The sequence below is a fragment of the Beta vulgaris genome, chromosome 6, assembly GCF_026745355.1.
Source record: "Beta vulgaris subsp. vulgaris cultivar EL10 chromosome 6, EL10.2, whole genome shotgun sequence".
Classification (NCBI taxonomy): domain Eukaryota; kingdom Viridiplantae; phylum Streptophyta; class Magnoliopsida; order Caryophyllales; family Amaranthaceae; genus Beta; species Beta vulgaris.
In genome coordinates, this window is record NC_079207.1 from 10,019,968 (window position 1) to 10,038,210 (window position 18,243).

Here is an 18,243-nt window from a genome sequence, read left to right on the forward strand (position 1 = left end):
AAATTAAATGGATATTGGAAATTACCTATACCATGTCCATACCGAACCTCACACAGATCCAACCTGTCTAAATGAACAATATTAAAGCTATGTTCAGTTCACCTTATTTTTGCTTATTTCAGATCTAATCAGATCAGATCAGATCAGAAAAAATAAGTTCAAATCAGATCAGATCTTGCTTATATTTAAAAATCATTATACTATTAAATATATTTCATTACATATTAGTAAAAATTATAATAATTAAATATTAATAAAGTACTCATTGAGACGAATCAAACACGACCCCATATGACAATAATTTTTCTTATATATTGAGAAAAATCTAAAAGATAAGATCTTGTAATCAGATCAGATGAGATCAGTTCAGATCAGTTCAGATCATATCAGAAAAAATAAATTCAGATCAGATAAGTTCAGATCAGAAAATTTCAGGTGAACTAAACATAGCCTAAGAGTATTATTGATTAAACTAGATACACATTCCACCATTTGTATCTCTCTATTTCAAAAATGTTTCAAACTAGGGTTCTAAATAGTAGTAAACACTCTCATGCCACATATATTTGCGATCTATTAGAGTTTGTTATTAATAAACATGCTAATAATAATCAAGTACGTCAAATTCTCTTTGAAATGCAAGTACCATGATGAGGTAGCTAGCCCGAAGAATCACTTCCACCAGCAGCTGATTCCAGAAATTCTGTTTCTTTGAGATGACTGATATCATTCCATAGCTTGATCGACCAAACATCTTCTTTAGACAATTGAATTATACTAACAGACGTATTCATTACTCCTCCAGCTTTTCCACCAGGTATAGCTCGCTTGTATAGCATTTCTATGACAGCCCCATGAGTTACTGCAACTACTCGCTCCCCTGTAAAGATAGAATTTAGCTAATAAACAATGGGAAGAAACTATACCTGGACTCTTCATGAGTTCATGTCACGATAAGTACTTGTTTTAGATACTTGACACTCGGACACTGTATTAGCCTTTAATGCACTTTACACTTCAAGGTAATGATATAGCAATAATTTTACTTTGTATGGAGTATAAATTAGCCGAGTTTGACACTTGGACATTATTCATGTCTGATATGAGTATGAGAACCGGAATAACATTTGAAGATAACAACTTCATCGATTGCTCTTTCTTCCATTATTGTGAGTAACATGACTTACATTTCGTTTAGATAAGAGGAAATGGAAGGAAAGGGAAGGAAGCAGGGAAGAGAGGAGAACGAGTTCCCTTGTTTAGATAAGGGAATCAGGTTAAGGAAGGGGAGGGGAGGGAAGGATCTATCTTCCGACCCTCCTTAATAAAAACCCTCCCTCCTAAATTGAAGAGATCCGGAGGGAAAATAGAGCTCCGCCTTCCCTCTCCCTTTCTTTCCCCTCCCCTTCCTTTCCCTAATGTTGCAAGTAGTTTCTTAAAACATTACCTCTATGTTTTTCAGCAATTCTTTGCAATGAAGATGTGCATCTTTTATATAACTGATCCCGACTCTCACCACCACCCTGAAAATGATGATTTTCGCTCATTATAACAATCATAAATCACATAATAATTTAGGCGAAGATTAATAGTGACCCTAGCTACACACCGGAATTTCTTGATCTGATTTAGGCGACTTCAATGCTTCAAAAGCTACAGGATTAATCTTGGATGATTCGCGAAATACAAGTCCTTGAAGATCCCCAATATGTCTTTCTCGCAGGTCTACATCTGTTATAACCTGATTTTGAGATGCATCAAGAACCCATAACTGATTAGAAGCTAATACCTTACTAATGATCCAATCATTCTAAGGCAGAATGATAGTAGGTCAAGATTCTATTGATTTACATACTACGGAATAAAATGTCTAGTTTCAAAGATCAAACAAATACTTCTATGGCCTGTTTGGTAGTAACTAATAAATGATAAATTTTAAGTATATTGTTATTACAAGTATAGTGTTCATAACCGGGTACCTGGTGTTCATATCCGAGTGTTAATTCCATAGGGAATGACCCTTAAAGTCTCCATATATAAGGAGGTAATTTCAATTCCCAAGTTTGTACATTTTTCTTCGTGAAAAGCAATCTCACACGTAAGCTGGTGTTTTTTTCTCCAAGGGGGAGCAATTTTCATTACCACAAGGTGGTATTGGATGGAAATGAAAAGTTAATAAGATAATAGACACGATAAATTAGCATTACCATGGTGATGAACAATGATTTCTTGACAAATCTATATACAAATTTATTATCAGTTTCACAATTTATAACCAACTACCAAACAGACCGCTAGTGTTTATCAGTTCTACTCATTATTGAATGAGGCTGAGTTACTAACTGACCTGAAGTCCAACACATCTGGATGCTATAGTTTGTGCCGTTTCAAGTGCCCTCTTCAAATCAGATGAATAGATAGCAGATATATTTGGCTCCCTCGACAGTCGCTCAGCAACCTACAAACAAATATCAGGCTTATCTCAATGAAAACTAGGCCAATGTAGGAATATCAATATATCATCATAACTTAACTTACTGTAATAGCTTGTTGTCTCCCGACGTTGTTTAGATCAATGTCCATTTGTCCCTGTAACATTAAACAAAATAGATAAGTTTAGAAACAAACAGAAACAGCTGAAATAACCAGATGTTTGCATAAAAAATTGCAGCACTAATTCAGCAGAAATTTTGTTTGGTAAAATCTTTACTTTTACCAACACATACTTAGATCAACTGATAAGGGAGTTGTTCTAGCTTAACCAGAGGTCTCGGGTTCGAGTCCTGGAAACACAGCAGTGTATGTTGGGAGAGCTTTCCCCCCCCAATTGGGGCCTGACCCAACTCTAATCCGGATTAGTTGGATCTAAAAATGGATTCGGAAACCGGATATGGGTTCACCAAAAAAAAAAAAAAATTACTTTTCGCTGGGATCTACTTATGTTATTGAACAGAAAAAATATTGAGCTCAAGAGCTATAGAATAGTATTCTTGTATAGAGCTCTTGAACAATTGAACAAATGTGATATGAACTTATTGATCCTTAACTAAATTTATTGTTCTGAAATGAACGTATTAGGCCAAAACCCTATTTCTTTTGAGGTGATAAAAAAGGAAGATTATTTCATCTAGTTGAATTTCGAAAAATTAAATCACTCAGATCATACCTAAGATGCAGATGCTTTTGATGATAATTTTAGTAATTTCTTAGGTACCTTTTGGTAATAATTTGGTATTTCTCACCAGTTTCCATCACCAAACTAAGGAGTGTAACACGGAGCATAAGTGACAATAGCAACACGAAAATAATGTCAACGCCTTAGTCTCAAAAGATGGGGTTCATTGCAATAATCAGGGTGTTAATAAGTCTAGCTAACTTGCAAACTATTCGAGCTCGCACGATTTTTTTTAGAGTCGAACGATTCGAAAAGTTCGTGGGCAGACTTAAAATATATTTTAGCTTTATTATTTTTATGTTATAAAAATTATATTTAAAATTTGTACGATACTCGTAAAGAAACTCAAACTGGATAGTCTAAACCTATATAAACAATATACAAAATATAGTTTTTTTAACGCAAGTTCAGTTTTAAAGTACATTAAACTTAAAAATTTAAACTCGATAAAGCTCGATACTTGGCTCGAGTTCGAGTAAAATTGTAACGAGCTGAACCGAGTAACCCCACAAATTTATGCTTATTTAGAAATAGCCTGACCTGCATTTTGCCAAGAGCATTCCATTCAGTTTCACCATGACGAACAACGATGATCTCCGTAGAAGATCCATTAGTAAGCTCTGCATCTTTTCCTACGATACCGTTCTCAATACATTCCATTGATTCAGCACAATAGATAACAGGAAAAGAAGAAAATATAAGGAAAATTATTGATAGCAAGAAGAATTTTTCTAGAGAGAGAGAAGAGACCTGGCATCAGAGGTGGCCAATGCAGGGAAGCTTCCTGTTAAATGCTGCATACTTCTGCCTTCCTGTGGACTTGGGAATGTTTTATTATTACTTATTAGGACTATAGAAGATTATAGTCAAGTGGAAAACATACAAAAAAGATAAAGCATGTCTGAAAAGGACCACATAACGAAAAATTATTCTATGTTTTTATCACAATTTCTTTTGTTTATGTTTCTGTCTGTATCTGTGGTATAAAATTTTGAATTTTTGCTCAATTTTTTATGTTCAATTTAAAAATAATTTTAATGAGATTTAAATATGCAACCAATAAATTTTCAAGTAGAAGTCTTAGTATCTTAATCAAAAATCGGATATGTTTGTTACTCCATATAGATATAATAAATTAAATAACTAATCTGAAATAAATATAAGATCAAATTATAGAAGTATTATTTAAAGTAAAAACTCAGGATCGTCTGAGCTTACTTACTAGTTTTACACCTAAAAATTGAAATAATAAATTTCTATGAAGGTCATTTATCTACCACTATATCTTTGTAAGCATTGATAGTGTGATCTGATTTTTAACACTAAATAAACTAAATAGCATATTCAAGCTACTAAAAAACACAAGTATTAATCACATTATATTTAGAGATAGATGTGATAGAAGGATCAAATTAATAGTGTTTGGGCTTATTTCCTGGTTTAAGCTTACCAAGGATAATCCAGCCCAATAAATGCCTTAGAGCCTCCAGTGGGCCCCACCTGTGATGGTGCATTCCAGCTGTCAGTGCCCCCAGCTGGCCTACAGTTGGGATATCCAAGCACTATAAATACTCAACCCCCTCATCAATGAGAAGGTATTGAATTCTTACCTAACAAACCAGAGCATCTCTCTCTAGACTTTATCTCTCTAAGCTTGATCACTGACTTGAGCGTCGGAGAGGCGATCCCGGAACAACCCCCGGGGCAGTCTAACCGTTACTTTTGCAGGATTCCGGCGTACGGACTTTGGACTCAGGACATTCTAATCTGACCCGGTACTCCCTAAGCAAAGGAATCGCAACCCTTAATTTCTAGACAGAAACAGTTTGGCGCCGTCTGTGGGGAGAGTACAAAAAGTTACTTCGCCACCACTCACTCAGAGTTATCATCAGCTACTCAGCTCAGAACGCCAATTGACATGGCACCAACCAAAAACACCGTGGCAAGCCAGCCTCGAGCAGGTCTCTCGGCCAGAGAGAGGCCACTCGCCCGCACATAATCGGGATCCCCAATCCCCGACCGGAGCGAGGCCATTCGCCTGCGCATAACCGAGAGCCGAGCGACCCTCACCGGCTCGGAGGTCACCTACCGTCCAAACTTTGGACCCTCGGTCAGTATCCCAGCATATCCAGCATGTGGAGCCTCAGCCGCTCTTCGCGTCTGACCTGGCCCTTATCACGGCTCAGCTCCAGGAGACATTCCAAAAGGGTATGATGGACATGATGGCCATGCTTCAGCAGAGGCACCACAACAAGTCGTCCCGCTCAATCAGCATGAGCCCAGGGAGCGCACGGTCGTCCGTCTCAGAGGGACAACTCTCGTTCTAATCGAGACCCGCAGCCTAGCCGGCCACGGTCCGATGCGAGAGACCCGAGCCACCGGGAAAGGAAAAGTCGCGCGACAGGGTCGGCCCGTCAGCATGCAGAGACCCATGTATCTAAATCCCCAAGGGGGGTGCGGGTCGGAAACCCAAGATGCCCGATTCTCTTAACAACAAGAAGCGCCTCAGCCAAGGCTATGACGCTCGGGAGTTCCTCAGGAAGAAGCAAATGACCGAGAGGGCCAAGGGGACTCGGCTCTTCTCAGCCCCTAGGCTAGCTGGAGGAGGGCTCAAGTTCCTGATCCCCTTCAGTCAGGAAATCCTAGGGACCCAACCTCCGGGTAAAATTAAAACCCCCCTGATCGAGCCATTTGCGGGCCTAACCGACCCGAGATCATATGGCTAGTAAGGCTCAAATGAGCGTGCAGACAAGTTGCGAGGCCACTTGGTGCCGCTTCTTCCCTACCACCCTCAGAGGGTTGGCTCTGAATTGGTTCCAAGAACTGCCGGCGGGGGTCATCACTGACTTCGCCATATTGGAGCACCTCTTCATCCATCAGTTCGTAGCGGGAAAGAGGCAAAGAAAAACCAGCCTTCACCTCATGGGGGTGAAGCAAGACAAGAATGAATCCTTGTCGGACTACATCAAGAGGTTCAACGAAGAGTCCCTCAAAATAACCGACCTACAGGACGCTGTAGCCTTCGCTGCCCTCATGTCCGGCCTCCAACCGGGTCGGCTCAGATGGTCATTGCCGAGAATGAAGTCAAAACTTACTCGGAAGCCATGGCTCGGGCCCAAAGATTCATCCAAGCAACGGATATCTGCCGTTACTCGGACGAGGTTGGCAAGAAAAGGAAGGATGAAGGGAATCACGGGGTCAGCCTAAGCATCAAAGAACAGGGGGCCGAGGGGATCGGCTCACTGATAATGGCAACGACCCCCGATTCAATAAAAACCGGAAGGAAATCTACTTTGGCATCCGGGACAAAAATTGGCTTCCCAGGCCAACGCCCATCCGGACGTCATCGTCTCGGAGGGACAAAAGTTTGTGGTGTGACTACCACAAGGAATGTGGTCACACCACCAAGACTGTCGGGAGCTCAAGAAATCCTTGAACGGTCTGGCCGACCAGGGCAAGCTCAACCACTACCTCAAGCTTCGAGCGAGGAAAAGGGAAAGCAAAAGGTGGGTCAGTCGAACAGTGGGGACACCGAAGGCTTCATTGGTGTCATCGCTGGAGGATTTGCGTCGGGAGGCCTAACCGGCCGAGCGCGCAAGGCTCACCTCCAGAACCTTAAACATCAGGTGCTTGATGTTCAGTCCCCCGAGCTAGCTGCCCCGTCATGACATTTGGGGAACCCAGTCGGACGTTGCGTGTTCCGCACGACGACCCCCTTGTCATCGAGCTCAAGGTAGCGAATACAAAGGTGAAGAGGGTATTGGTGATAGCGGCTCATCCGCTGAATAATCACCCTTGACTGCCTCAAAAAGCTGAAGTACACCGAACGGGATGTTACCCCATGGCTCAGCCGCTCATAGGCTTCGGGGAACTCTGTCCACCCGGTCGGATCAATAAAATTACCCACTCGGATGGGTGAAAAGGGTAAGGGGAGAAGCCTACCGATCGACTTCTTGGTGGTAGACATCCCTTTGCCTTACAACATAATAATGGGGAGGCCCATGCTAAACAAGGCCAAGGCCGCCATCTCCACCTACCAGCTCCTCTTGCAGTTTGAGACTGATGACGGGAAGGTAGGAAAAATTCAAGGCGACCAACAGGCCGCAAGAGAGTGCTATGTGAATAGCCTCAAAAATACCGACGTCCAAAAGGACTCGGACAACGACGTCCAAAAGGACTCGAAAAAAGAAAGTATGAAGGGGTCAGCCCTCAACGAGCCTCGGGGTGTACATAACTGAAAACCCCAAGCAATATGAACGTCCTCAACGCCGAGAGGACGAAGAAGTCGCGATCGGCCAGGACCCCGGTCGGACTGTCAGGGTAGGCAAGGCCATGGACCCGCAAACAAGGCAAGATATCATCCAAGTGCTCACGGAGTACCAAGATGTCTTTGCCTATGAGGCCACAGAAATGCCGGGGCTCGACCCGAAAATCATGTGCCATGAGCTTAACATCAAAGAGGGGTTCAGACCTATCAAGCAGAAGCTCAGGCACCAAGGTCCCGAAAGAAATGCCGCGGCAGCAGCAGAAGTCAAGAAGCTGCTCGAGCGGGTTTCATAGAAGATGTCAATACTCGGAATGGCTGGCCAATGTGGTTTGGTCAAAAAGCCGAGTGGGGCATGGCGAATGTGTGTCGATTCACCGACTTAAACAAAGCCTGCCCAAAAGACAATCACCCTTTGCCAAAGATCGATAGGCTGGTCGATTCAACGGCAGGGCACGCCCTTCTCAGCTTCATGGATGCAAATGCCGGCTATCATCAAATTCCCATGGCCGAGAAGGATAGGGTTCATACTGCGTTCATCACTCCTCAGGGTGTCTACTGCTACAAAATGATGCCATTCGGCCTCAAAAATGCCGGGGCGACATATCAGCGTACCGTCAACAAAATCTTCAGCGACCAATTGGGTCGGAACATTGAGGTATATGTGGACGATATGATGTCAAAAGCAAGGCCCAGTCGGATCACCTGAGATCTGAAAGAAACGCTGAGCACCCTAAGGAAATACCGATGATGCTCAACCCTAAAAAATGCGTCTTCGGAGTTAAAGGGGGAAAGTGCCTCGGATTTCTAGTGGATGAGAGAGGTATAGAGGCCAACCCGGACAAAATCAAAGCGGTCTTAGAAATGAAATCGCCTCGGAATGTTCGGGAAGTACAGCGCCTAACCGGCTGCTTAGCGGCACTCGGTCGGTTCCTCTCCCGGTCGGCCGATAAAAGCTTTGTTCTTCAAGGCCCTGAAGCGAAAAGAGTTCGCATGGGAGACGAAGCCGAGCAAGCCTTCGCTGACCTCAAGAATCACTTGGCATCTTTGCCCAAACTGATTCCCCCTTGCCGGGGGAACCCTTTTTATCTACTTGGCTGTCTCGGACTACGCTCTTAGCGCCGTCCTGATAGCCGAGCGAGAAGGAAAGCAACATCCTGTGTACTTCATCAGCCACGCCTATAGGGGGGCCGAGGCGAAGTACAGCGATGTTGAGAAAATGGTCTTTGCCTTGTAATGGCAGCCGGAAGCTCAAGCCCTATTTTCAAGCACACCCCATCAAAGTCCTAACCGGACAACCGCTCCGGAAGCTTATTGAAAATAGAAATCATTCGAGTCGGATGAGTGATTGGGCAGACCAGTTAGCAGATTTTGGGCTCGAGTTCGAGCCCCGAAGAGCCATCAAGGCCCAAGCACTCGCTGACTTCATCACTGAATGCGCAACTCGACCCCCGGTCGGTCGCAAGAGGAGTGGGAATTGCTTGTTGATGGGTCATCCACAAAGAGTGGTTGGGAGCCGGATTGGTCATCAAACCTCCGGTCGGAGAAAAAATTGAATATGCTGTTAAGTTCGAATTTCTCGGATCTAACAATGAAGCCGAGTATGAGGCTCTCATCCTCGGAATACAGTATGCATCCTAGCGGAGCAACCTCATCATAGCCAAGTCCGATTCACAACTCATAGTGGGTCAGATTTCCGGAGACTATGAGGCCAAAGAGGACAACATGAGGATGTACTTGGCCAAAGCCCGAGCTGTCATTGCAAGGTTGTCCGGATTCCGGATCACCCACATTCCTCGCTCGGAAAATCAGCAGGCTGATGCACTGGCTCGGATGGCTAGTTCTGCTGAGGGGTCGGCCCCCAGAACCATTACTTGGGAGGTGTTGAAGGAGCCTAGCATAAATGCTAAAGAGCAGCTCGTACTCAATCGATCCTCAAACTGGATGGGAGAAATTGTGGAGTACTTGCGAGACGGGACCTTACCCAGGATCCTAAAGAAGCCGACCGGTTAAGCAAAGTCTGGTTGGTTCCTTTGGCATGAAAGGCAGCTCTATAAAAAGTCTTTCACTCATCCCCTCCTCAAATGTATAACTCCCGAGGAAGGAAACTATGTCCTCCGAGAAATACACCAAGGAGCCTGTGGAAGCCATCAAGGGGGTCGGACTATAGCCGGAAAGGCGCTAAGAGCAGGGTACTATTGGCCTACCTTAAAGGCTGATGCCTCGGACTTAGTCCGACGGTGTCCCTCCTGCCAGATTCACTCGGACATACCGAGGGCCCGGCCACTCCCCTCACCACCATTCAAGCAGTCCTGCCTTTCGACAAGTGGGGCATGGACCTGCTCGGACCTTTTCCCCCGGCTTCTGGGCAAAGGAAGTTCCTAATTGTGGCAATTGATTATTTCACCAAGTGGACCGAAGCCGAGCCACTGGCGTCAATTACTGACAAGCAGGTTCAGTTGTTCATATGGAGGAACATCATTACCCGGTTCGGAATTCCAAGAGCCTTGGTCTGACAATGGCCGCAGTTCAACAGTGGGCCGACTCGAGAATATTGTGCCCGGTTCGGCATTCAAACAAGGTTTTCAGCGGTCTCCCGCCCTCAGACCAATGGGCAAGCCGAGTCGGCTAATAAAATTGTCCTGAAGGGTATCAAGAAGTCCCTTGATGCCGCTAAAGGGGCTGGGTGACGACCTACCTGGAGTACTCTGGTCGGCTCGAACAACGGTAAAAGAAGCCACGGGGCACTCCCCTTTCGGCTTGGTCTATGGAAGCGAGGCTGTCCTTCCGGTCGAGGTGGGAATTCCTTCCCCTCGGATGACATTCTATGAGTTCGACCAAATGAAGAAGAAAAGCCCATCAACTTAGACCTATTGCCAGAAACCCGAGGCAATGCCTTGCTCAAGCCATCCGGTACAAGCAAAGAATCACAAGGCATTTAACCGGCGAGTAAAGCCTCGGCCAATCAGTCTAGGGACTGGGTCGTCCGAAGGTCGAAGCCACTGGACTTTCCCATCTCAAAGGGAAGTTGGGGGCAAATTGGGACGGCCCTTACAAGTTACAGAAATCATCAAGCCAGGGACATTCCGACTCGAATCTCCCGAAGGGGTCCCTCTGGCTCGGCCTTGGAACCTAGAAATCTCAAAAGATTCTATGTGTAACTTTTTTCGTTACTTGCACTAGGGGCATGATGTAAGGCCAGCAGTACCTGGTCGGTTAGCAACAAATCAAATTGTAACTCGGACTTAACCAGTCCATGTAGCAAGTCGGTTTTATACCCCAGAAATGAAAGAGACTTAACCAGTCTATTTTTAACAAAAAGGCAAGCAAAACTTAACCAGTTTATTGTCTATTGAATGTTGTAATATTGCAAATAACGAAAAATATGCGACAAATGACGAGTTGCAAAATAGTAGTTGTATTCCAATTGATTAAAGTTGTAAAATACAACCAAAAGTTTACAAAAGTGGGGTCGGAAAGCAGAAAAAGCTAAAAGGGCCGACAAGGCCAAAGCTAAGAAAATAAAATCCTAAGAAGCTAAGTAGAAGGACCGTGCAGGCTGCTCGGCCGCAGGTTGCTCTGGTGGAGGTGGCTCGGTGCCCCGCATCTTCCTCTCCATCATCGAGTCAGAGTCGCTGTCCGAGCTCACTCTTCGGCATCCGGCCTTGATCTCAGCTGCCTCGGCATCGGCCAGCTCCTGGTAGCGAGACCAGACGAATTCCAGTCGGCCCGGGACAGGAATCAGCAAAGGCCACCTTAAGCCTACAAGCGCCTCGTCCTCCCATCTTATGGGAAGACTGGCCCACGTCGGCACAGAAATCGGTACAGTCATCCGACTTCTGCCAAGCTTGGAACCACTCCTCCTGAGAGCGAGAAACGGCCGCTTGGGCATCCTTTAGCTGAGCCTCGGTCGTTGAGAGTTTGAGCCGGACCTCCTCAGATCTTTCTCGGCCTGAGCTTGCTTGGTCTCGGCGTGCTTTGCGACTCGCGTTTTCCTTAGCAAGAGAGAGGTTGGTCCTTTCGATCTGCCAATCCTCCTTCTCTTTGTTCCAGGTCGCCTCGCCGTCCTCGATCTTTTTGTTGGCCTCCTCCAAGCGCAGCTCGGCAATCCGCTTGGCCTCCTTGGCCTGGTACACTTCATCAAAGTGCGACCGAGCCGCCTGCTTCAGGTCCGAGACCTCTTGACCAGGGCGAGCCGGTCTTCGGCTACCTTGGTCATCCGGATGGAAACTGCAGAAACAATAAACACAATTAGAAGTTGGCCAATAAAAAAGCAAGTAAAAGGACGGAGAAACATTCACTTACGTCCATCCAAGAGCGGAAGAGCTCACTCGACTCATTCCTTGGGTGGGCCTCATTAATGGTCCCGGTCCGTTTGAGTACATAGGATCTCCAATGCATCGGAGATCCTCTTCTTCTTGTCCGTCTTGGACATTTGCGTAAACGGGACCGGTGCCTCGGATAAGAGCGCTCGGTCGGAGAGTGGTGAGAGGCCCCGGTTCGTACCCCGGACTCCGAACAGGCTCGAAATCTGAAGGGTGGACCGAGACATGTGTCCCCCCACCTCCTGAATCGGGTCGAGGACTGTTCACCTCGATGCTAGGATCCTTTCTAGCCTTCTTGGCGGCAGCCTCCTGCTCGGCTCGGGCCTTCGCCAAAGCCTTTTCGTCATTTCAACCCTCTCCTCGGTGCGCTCCTTGCGCTTCCTCGGTTTAGGGTTGGAAGGATCCTGCAAAACACATTAAAAGTTGGTGAGAAATTGCAAAGCCTAAAGATAAACGGGTCGGAAGTAAAAGGGTTCTCACCTTTGGCTTAGAAGGCTTGTTAATTTTTCGCCTTCATCTCGGCCCTAATCCGAGCGCCTTCAGGCGGCGGAGGTAGTCGTTCGGCCATTCCGGTCGGTTTCCTTTATGTAAGCAAGAGAAGCCTCTGAAAAAGAACAAAAGTTAGCAAAATACAGCAAACAAAGCAAAAACAAGTCAACCGGACCCCCTTTTGCCGAATTACCCTTGGGAAAAGCCGGGCTCAGACCAACGCGGCCAGGAAATGCTCATCTTTAAAGACTTGCAGCTCGGGAGCCAGTTCCCCGCTACAAAAACTTCTCCGCCGTCTCACTATTTGCCTCAACTGCAGTATATAGCAGCCACGGCTTCGTCTTCCGACAACTCGGGCACTTTGAAATTGAGGCAGTGATTTGGGTCGTCAGATGGAGGCACGATCGGAATGCCCCATTCTCCCCCATAGTAGACGAAGGCAAAGCACCGGCGAAACCCCTTTTGGAAGTGGGTAAGTCAAGAACGGTTCGGTAGCCTCGCCGAGCTTGGAAACACCACCACCCGGTCCGTGATCCCCGCTGGCATTTCAAAAGCTTGTACAAATGGCGCCAGAGCGTAGGGTCGGCCTAACGCCAATGAATCACATATTACCTGAACCGCTAAGATTCCCCCCATGAATTGGAGAAAGCTGACCCAGCATAGGTTATAGCGTTCAAGATCTCCTTCTCAAACGGGTCAGCGGGAATCTTAGCCCATCTCCATGGCCTTGTAATAAAAGGCGGTGCATCCAGGGGAGGGCTCAGAATAGTGTGACTGGCATCGGGTCGGACCAGTAAGTAGGGGTCCTTTATTTGAAACTTTGCTGCCTGGCCTCGGGCATCCTCCAGTAAGGCCTTTATTAATGATGGAAGTGGAAATTTGGCGCCCGGACCACCTTTGGGGTCGATCTCGGGATACGCGAGCCGACCCGATGTAGAAGCTTCGCCTTCCTCTCCTGGCATAGCTACCTAACTACACCATCAGACAAATATTTGTCTAAGTAACTCCTCGAAGAAGGATAGGCCAGGGACACCTCCCAGGGTAGGGGGATGGTACCCTCGGCCTCCTCCTCCTCGGCTTGCGAAGGAGTACTTGGGAGGGAAAGCGCCTCAGGCACGCCGAGGGATCCGGGCAACTTATTAAAGTTGACACCAAAACCATTCCCATACCCTCACTTCCTCGGCTAAATTAAGGAGGTGAGGGAGGGGGTGTCACTGACTCGGACGAGCCCCCATTATTTATCAACAGAAGGGGGTCGGCCGATTTTATTAAAAGAAAGAGAAGAAAAACTTAGTAAAAAAGCAAAGCAAAGGCGTACCTGGTCGGACGAAGAAGATGGGGCTCGGACTTAGAGAGAGAAAATGCTCTGAAGTAGAGAGAGAGAGAGCAGAAAACTCAAAGTTAGAGAGAGAGAGAATTGTGAAAGTGCCAAAAATCTCTCCCCTCTCTCCTACTTATAGGCAAAAACCTCGGTCCCCGTGCTCCACGTCACCTCTTGGACCGGGCCTTGTGTCTTCAACACCTTAATGGGCCTCCTAAATGTCCAAAACTGTTCAACAGGCACAACCCCTCGGAATATCAATCGTCACAAAAGTCATGATTAACCAGAAGTTGAATCGCCACATGTTTTCAAGCACCCCAATAATCCACCGTTGCCACGTGGCATTTGGGTTCCCAAGAAACTATTAAGTTCACCAGCTCAGTATTGCCAGTTCATCAGCTCAAGGTTAGCCACTCGGTCACTCAGCCAGTGGTCCAAAACCTTAGGCACCGGCTCGGACAAGCATGGGGCTCGTTGGCCCCTCATCCGAGCCGCGTCCACCAAGCTCGGCCCTTGGAGGCACTCCTCCTTGGTTGAGTAAGTCTCCTAAGTCCCAGATTGACTTAGCGAGAGCAGGCACCGGCTCGGACAAGCATGGGGCTCTTTGGCCCCTCATCCGAGCCGCGTCCACCAAGCTCGGCCCTTGGAGGCACTCCTCCTTGGTTGAGTAAGTCTCCTAAGTCCCAGATTGCTTAGCGAGAGCAGGCACCGGCTCGGACAAGCATGGGGCTCATTGGCCCCTCATCCGAGCCGCGTCCACCAGCTCGGCCCTTGGAGGCACTCCTCCTTGGTTGAGTAAGTCTCCTAAGTCCCAGATTGACTTAGCGAGAGCAGGCACCGGCTCGGACAAGCATGGGGCTCTTGGCCCCTCATCCGAGCCGCGTCCACCAAGCTCGGCCCTTGGAGGCACTCCTCCTTGGTTGAGTAAGTCTCCTAAGTCCCAGATTGCTTAGCGAGAGCAGGCACCGGCTCGGACAAGCATGGGGCTCATTGGCCCCTCATCCGAGCCGCGTCCACCAGCTCGGCCCTTGGAGGCACTCCTCCTTGGTTGAGTAAGTCTCCTAAGTCCCAGATTGACTTAGCGAGAGCAGGCACCGGCTCGGACAAGCATTGGGCTCATTGGCCCCTCATCCGAGCCGCGTCCACCTAGCTCGGCCCTTGGAGGCACTCCTCCTTGGTTGAGTAAGTCTCCTAAGTCCCAGATTGGCTTAGCGAGAGTAGGCACCGGCTCGGACAAGCATGGGGCTCATTGGCCCCTCATCCGAGCCGCGTCCAACCGTCTCGGCCTAAGGAGGCCCTCCTTGGCTGACTAAGCGAATGAGAAAACCGGCTCGGACAACCATGGGACTCATTGGTTCCTAGGCCGAGCCGTACTACACTAATCCCACCTTTCTTGGAGAAGACCGGGTCGGCACTCAAGCCACCCTTCTCTTGGGGAGACCGGGTCGGCACTCAAGCCACCCTCCTCCTCGAGGAGACCGGGTCGGCACTCAAGCCACCCCTCTCCTTGGGGAGACCGGGTCGGCACTCAAGCCACCCTTCTCCTCGAAGAGACCGGGTCGGCACTCAAGCCACCCCTCTCCTTGAGGAGACCGGGTCGGCACTCAAGCCACCCTTCCCCTCGAAGAGACCGGGTCGGCACTCAAGCCACCCTTCTCCTCGAGGGACTGGGTCGGCACTCAAGCCACCCCTCTCCTTGAGGAGACCGGGTCGGCATTCAAGCCACCCTTCTCCACGAGGAGACCGGGTCGGCACTCCTGCCCCCCTCCTCCTTGAGGAGACTGGGTCGGCGCGCGCCCTCCTTTCCTGCCTGAGAAGCAGGGCAACCTGGGTTCCAAGCTGGCTAGGTTCCGCCACGAACGGGAAAGATTTCAGCAGGGCCTCGATATTCCCCATTCCTGGCGTGGGGCTAATTGTTTGGGCTTATTTCCTGGTTTAAGCTTACCAAGGATAATCCAGCCCAATAAATGCCTTAGAGCCTCCAGTGGGCCCCACCTGTGATGGTGCATTCCAGCTGTCAGTGCCCCCCAGCTGGCCTACAGTTGGGATATCCAAAGCACTATAAATACTCAACCCCCTCATCAATGAGAAGGTATTGAATTCTTACCTAACAAACCAGAGCATCTCTCTCTAGACTTTATCTCTCTAAGCTTGATCACTGACTTGAGCGTCGGAGAGGCGATCCCGGAACAACCCCCGGGGCAGTCTAACCGTTACTTTTGCAGGATTCCGGTGTACGGACTTTGGACTCAGGACATTCTAATCTGACCCGGTACTCCCTAAGCAAAGGAATCGCAACTCTTAATTTCTAGACAGAAACAAATAGTATCCCCATTTGCTCTATATAAATCAAACTTCCACATAACGAAATCAATCAATCCCAGGAAAAGCTTAGTGTCATATTCATAAAGAAGCAAGTTGTGGATATGAACAAGAAGGGTCAAAAACTTGAGGAGATTTCTTTTGAATTTCAAAATATCATTTATTTTACTTTTACTTAATAAGTTTGAAATTATTGCTAGTTAAAAACTTAAAGTTAAGCCTCCTCAAGCATGTGCGGAGAAGTATGTCTTGTTGGATACATGTCACAAATCCTAAATTACTACAAGATATTTTTCCTTACTATATTATTTCCTTGGCCTCCAAGGATTGAAGACCCTTGGCCTACGAGGCTTGAAGACTCCTTGGCCTCCAAGGATGTAATACTTGCTCTCCAAGGCCAAGTATCTCTTGTAGTATAAATACCCTTTTGCTCCCCTTATATCTACACACAAAAAAAATACACATCAAACACTCGTTAGTGAGTTTACATGCTCTCTTTGAGAATTAGATCCAATATAATTTAGAGAGTCATACTATTACCTTTTTACCCTTCGGGGTTGTACTCTCGTACCCTTTTTCATATATTGGATAATAAGTGCTCGTCGTTGGTGGGTTGTTTACCTCGTTTAAGGATTTTTCCCACGTTAAATTGTGTGTATTATTTTCTATTTTCTTTGTCCATCTTTTATCCAATTTTCTCAATCTCTAAATTTGCTTCCGCTTGCACTCCTAACCCAAACATGTCTCATACTCTCGTAGGTAGGAATAGAGGAAGCAGTTTGTTAGTTAGCAAATATAGTAAATATTAATGTACAACTATTATCATACAATCAAGGCTATTTTTTGTTCATTGCTCATTTGAAAGACTCTAAATGAGCAAAATATACACAAAAAGAAGAGCTTCAAATGAATAAATGGTACACCTTGGTGTGTAATGATGGCGAAATGCTCCACAATTCTCACAAAAACAATAAACAATAAAGATCTACTGTTTATTGGCCAATATCAAGTATTATACAATTTGTAATAGCTCTTTGGTTATTGTAGAAATTGACAAAATAAGTAAATTATTATTATAGGTTAGCTAATGCTCCCTTTGTTCTTTTTGTTATTCTAGCTAATATCTTAAAATCTAAATTCTAGAGCCTAAAAAAAATGAAAATCAAGGGTAACTAAATGAAGCACTAAGATGGTGCTTTGACCTCACTAATGTGGCACCAAACAAGCTGAGCTTGAAAGTAGGATAAAAGATTCATTACGTAGAACAGGAAAAGCCAAAGATGAACAGATTGGCCTTCTGTTGCAGGCTTGCAGCTATCAGTACATTCTGATCGAAGGGACCATGCCATAATCGTATTAACATGCATATTTTAAGAAACAATCAGTAATAGGAGGTCTTTACATCTCTCAAGTACAAGACTAATTGCACAGTTTCCCAATTATAGAAGTGGGAATTAATCCCACATAACCAAGGTTTATACTAAATCATGTGTGGAGAGCCATTGAAAGGAAAAGTTAGTATGCATTTGTATGAACTAGCCTGAAGAAGCATCACCACCGAAAGCTGACTCTAGAAATCCGGTTTGCGTGAGATGACTGACATCATTCCATGATTTGATGGACCAGATGTCTCTGTCAGATACCTGAATTATACCAACTGAAGTATTTGATATCTTCCCTGGACGCTGCCCTTTGGCTGCAGCACGATTATATAGTGATCTTATGGCTCCTCCATGGCTGACTACAATTACTCGTTGCCCTGCAATGAAAACATACAAGTAATGCAACATCAACCGCCTATTTCTTTTAAAAGGTATACAACTTGAAACAGCTTCCAATGCGTTAGTTTGAAGTATGACCTCGGTGTTTTTCACCAATTCTCTGCAACACAGACGTACAGCGTCTATAAAGCTGATCACGACTTTCACCACCACCCTGCACAGAGTGAAAAAAGAAGCATGCGATGATTAATTGGATGTCAAATGAGCTTTACATTCAAATTTTCGCTGCTGCTCAATGATTGCATAAGCCTGAGAAACTTTCATAATGATCAATATGTGCATCGAAGGAGCAGCAGCAGCAGGAGAGAAGCAGTTTGTCGACCCATATCTCTGAAAAAAAAAAGTCATATGCTATCTCTAAGGGACATTGTAGAAAGAAACCTTTAAAGGGTTCAGGACAGAGAAACATAATCCTTTACACTGTAATAATTTATCTAGTTTCAGTGTCTCATTATCAGCAGTTTAATAAGTGATGCAATCACCGATTCCCCTAGATGAAAATCTTTTGTACTCAGCACCTATTCCTATGCACCACAAGTACTATTCATTCAATGAGGCTCCAATGG

The 18,243-nt window shown here is 46.1% G+C and overlaps 1 protein-coding gene and 1 non-coding gene across 4 annotated transcripts; both read right to left on the reverse strand.

Moving 5' to 3' along the window:
• Positions 1 to 290: 290 nt before the first annotated feature.
• Positions 291 to 4,051, reverse strand: LOC104895578 (phosphoglycerate mutase-like protein 4). Of its 2 annotated transcripts, XM_048645949.2 has the most exons (7): positions 3,926 to 4,051; positions 3,716 to 3,807; positions 2,539 to 2,589; positions 2,348 to 2,458; positions 1,610 to 1,741; positions 1,448 to 1,523; positions 291 to 880 (listed from the first exon to the last, which is right to left on the reverse strand). In XM_048645949.2, exons 1-7 carry the CDS (start codon positions 3,930 to 3,932, stop codon positions 660 to 662), a joined length of 690 nt encoding a protein of 229 aa, XP_048501906.1. In that variant the 5' UTR covers positions 3,933 to 4,051; the 3' UTR covers positions 291 to 659. The 2 variants fall into 2 exon arrangements, with proteins under 2 accessions (XP_048501906.1, XP_010680436.2); XM_010682134.4 differs by lacking the exon at positions 3,926 to 4,051 and having other exon boundaries at positions 3,716 to 3,919.
• Positions 4,052 to 16,323: 12,272 nt separating this feature from the next.
• Positions 16,324 to 18,237, reverse strand: LOC104895580 (uncharacterized). 2 transcript variants are annotated; one of them, XR_008969957.1, is made up of 3 exons: positions 17,756 to 18,231; positions 16,437 to 17,655; positions 16,324 to 16,338 (listed from the first exon to the last, which is right to left on the reverse strand). It is a non-coding gene; the product is annotated as an uncharacterized LOC104895580 (transcript). The 2 variants fall into 2 exon arrangements; XR_008969956.1 differs by lacking the exon at positions 16,324 to 16,338 and having other exon boundaries at positions 17,109 to 17,655; positions 17,756 to 18,237.
• Positions 18,238 to 18,243: the final 6 nt, after the last annotated feature.

Excerpts from the sequence above, each read along its gene's own strand:
- LOC104895578 (XM_010682134.4), bottom strand. The coding sequence starts at position 3,835 with ATGGAATGTATTGAGAACGGTATCGTAGGAAAAGATGCAGAGCTTACT. Across the intron at positions 2,590-3,715 it reads ATGCTCTTGGCAAAATGCAG|GGACAAATGGACATTGATCT; the intron begins GTCAGGCTATTT and ends TTAATGTTACAG. Across the intron at positions 1,524-1,609 it reads AATCAGATCAAGAAATTCCG|GGTGGTGGTGAGAGTCGGGA; the intron begins GTGTGTAGCTAG and ends CATCATTTTCAG.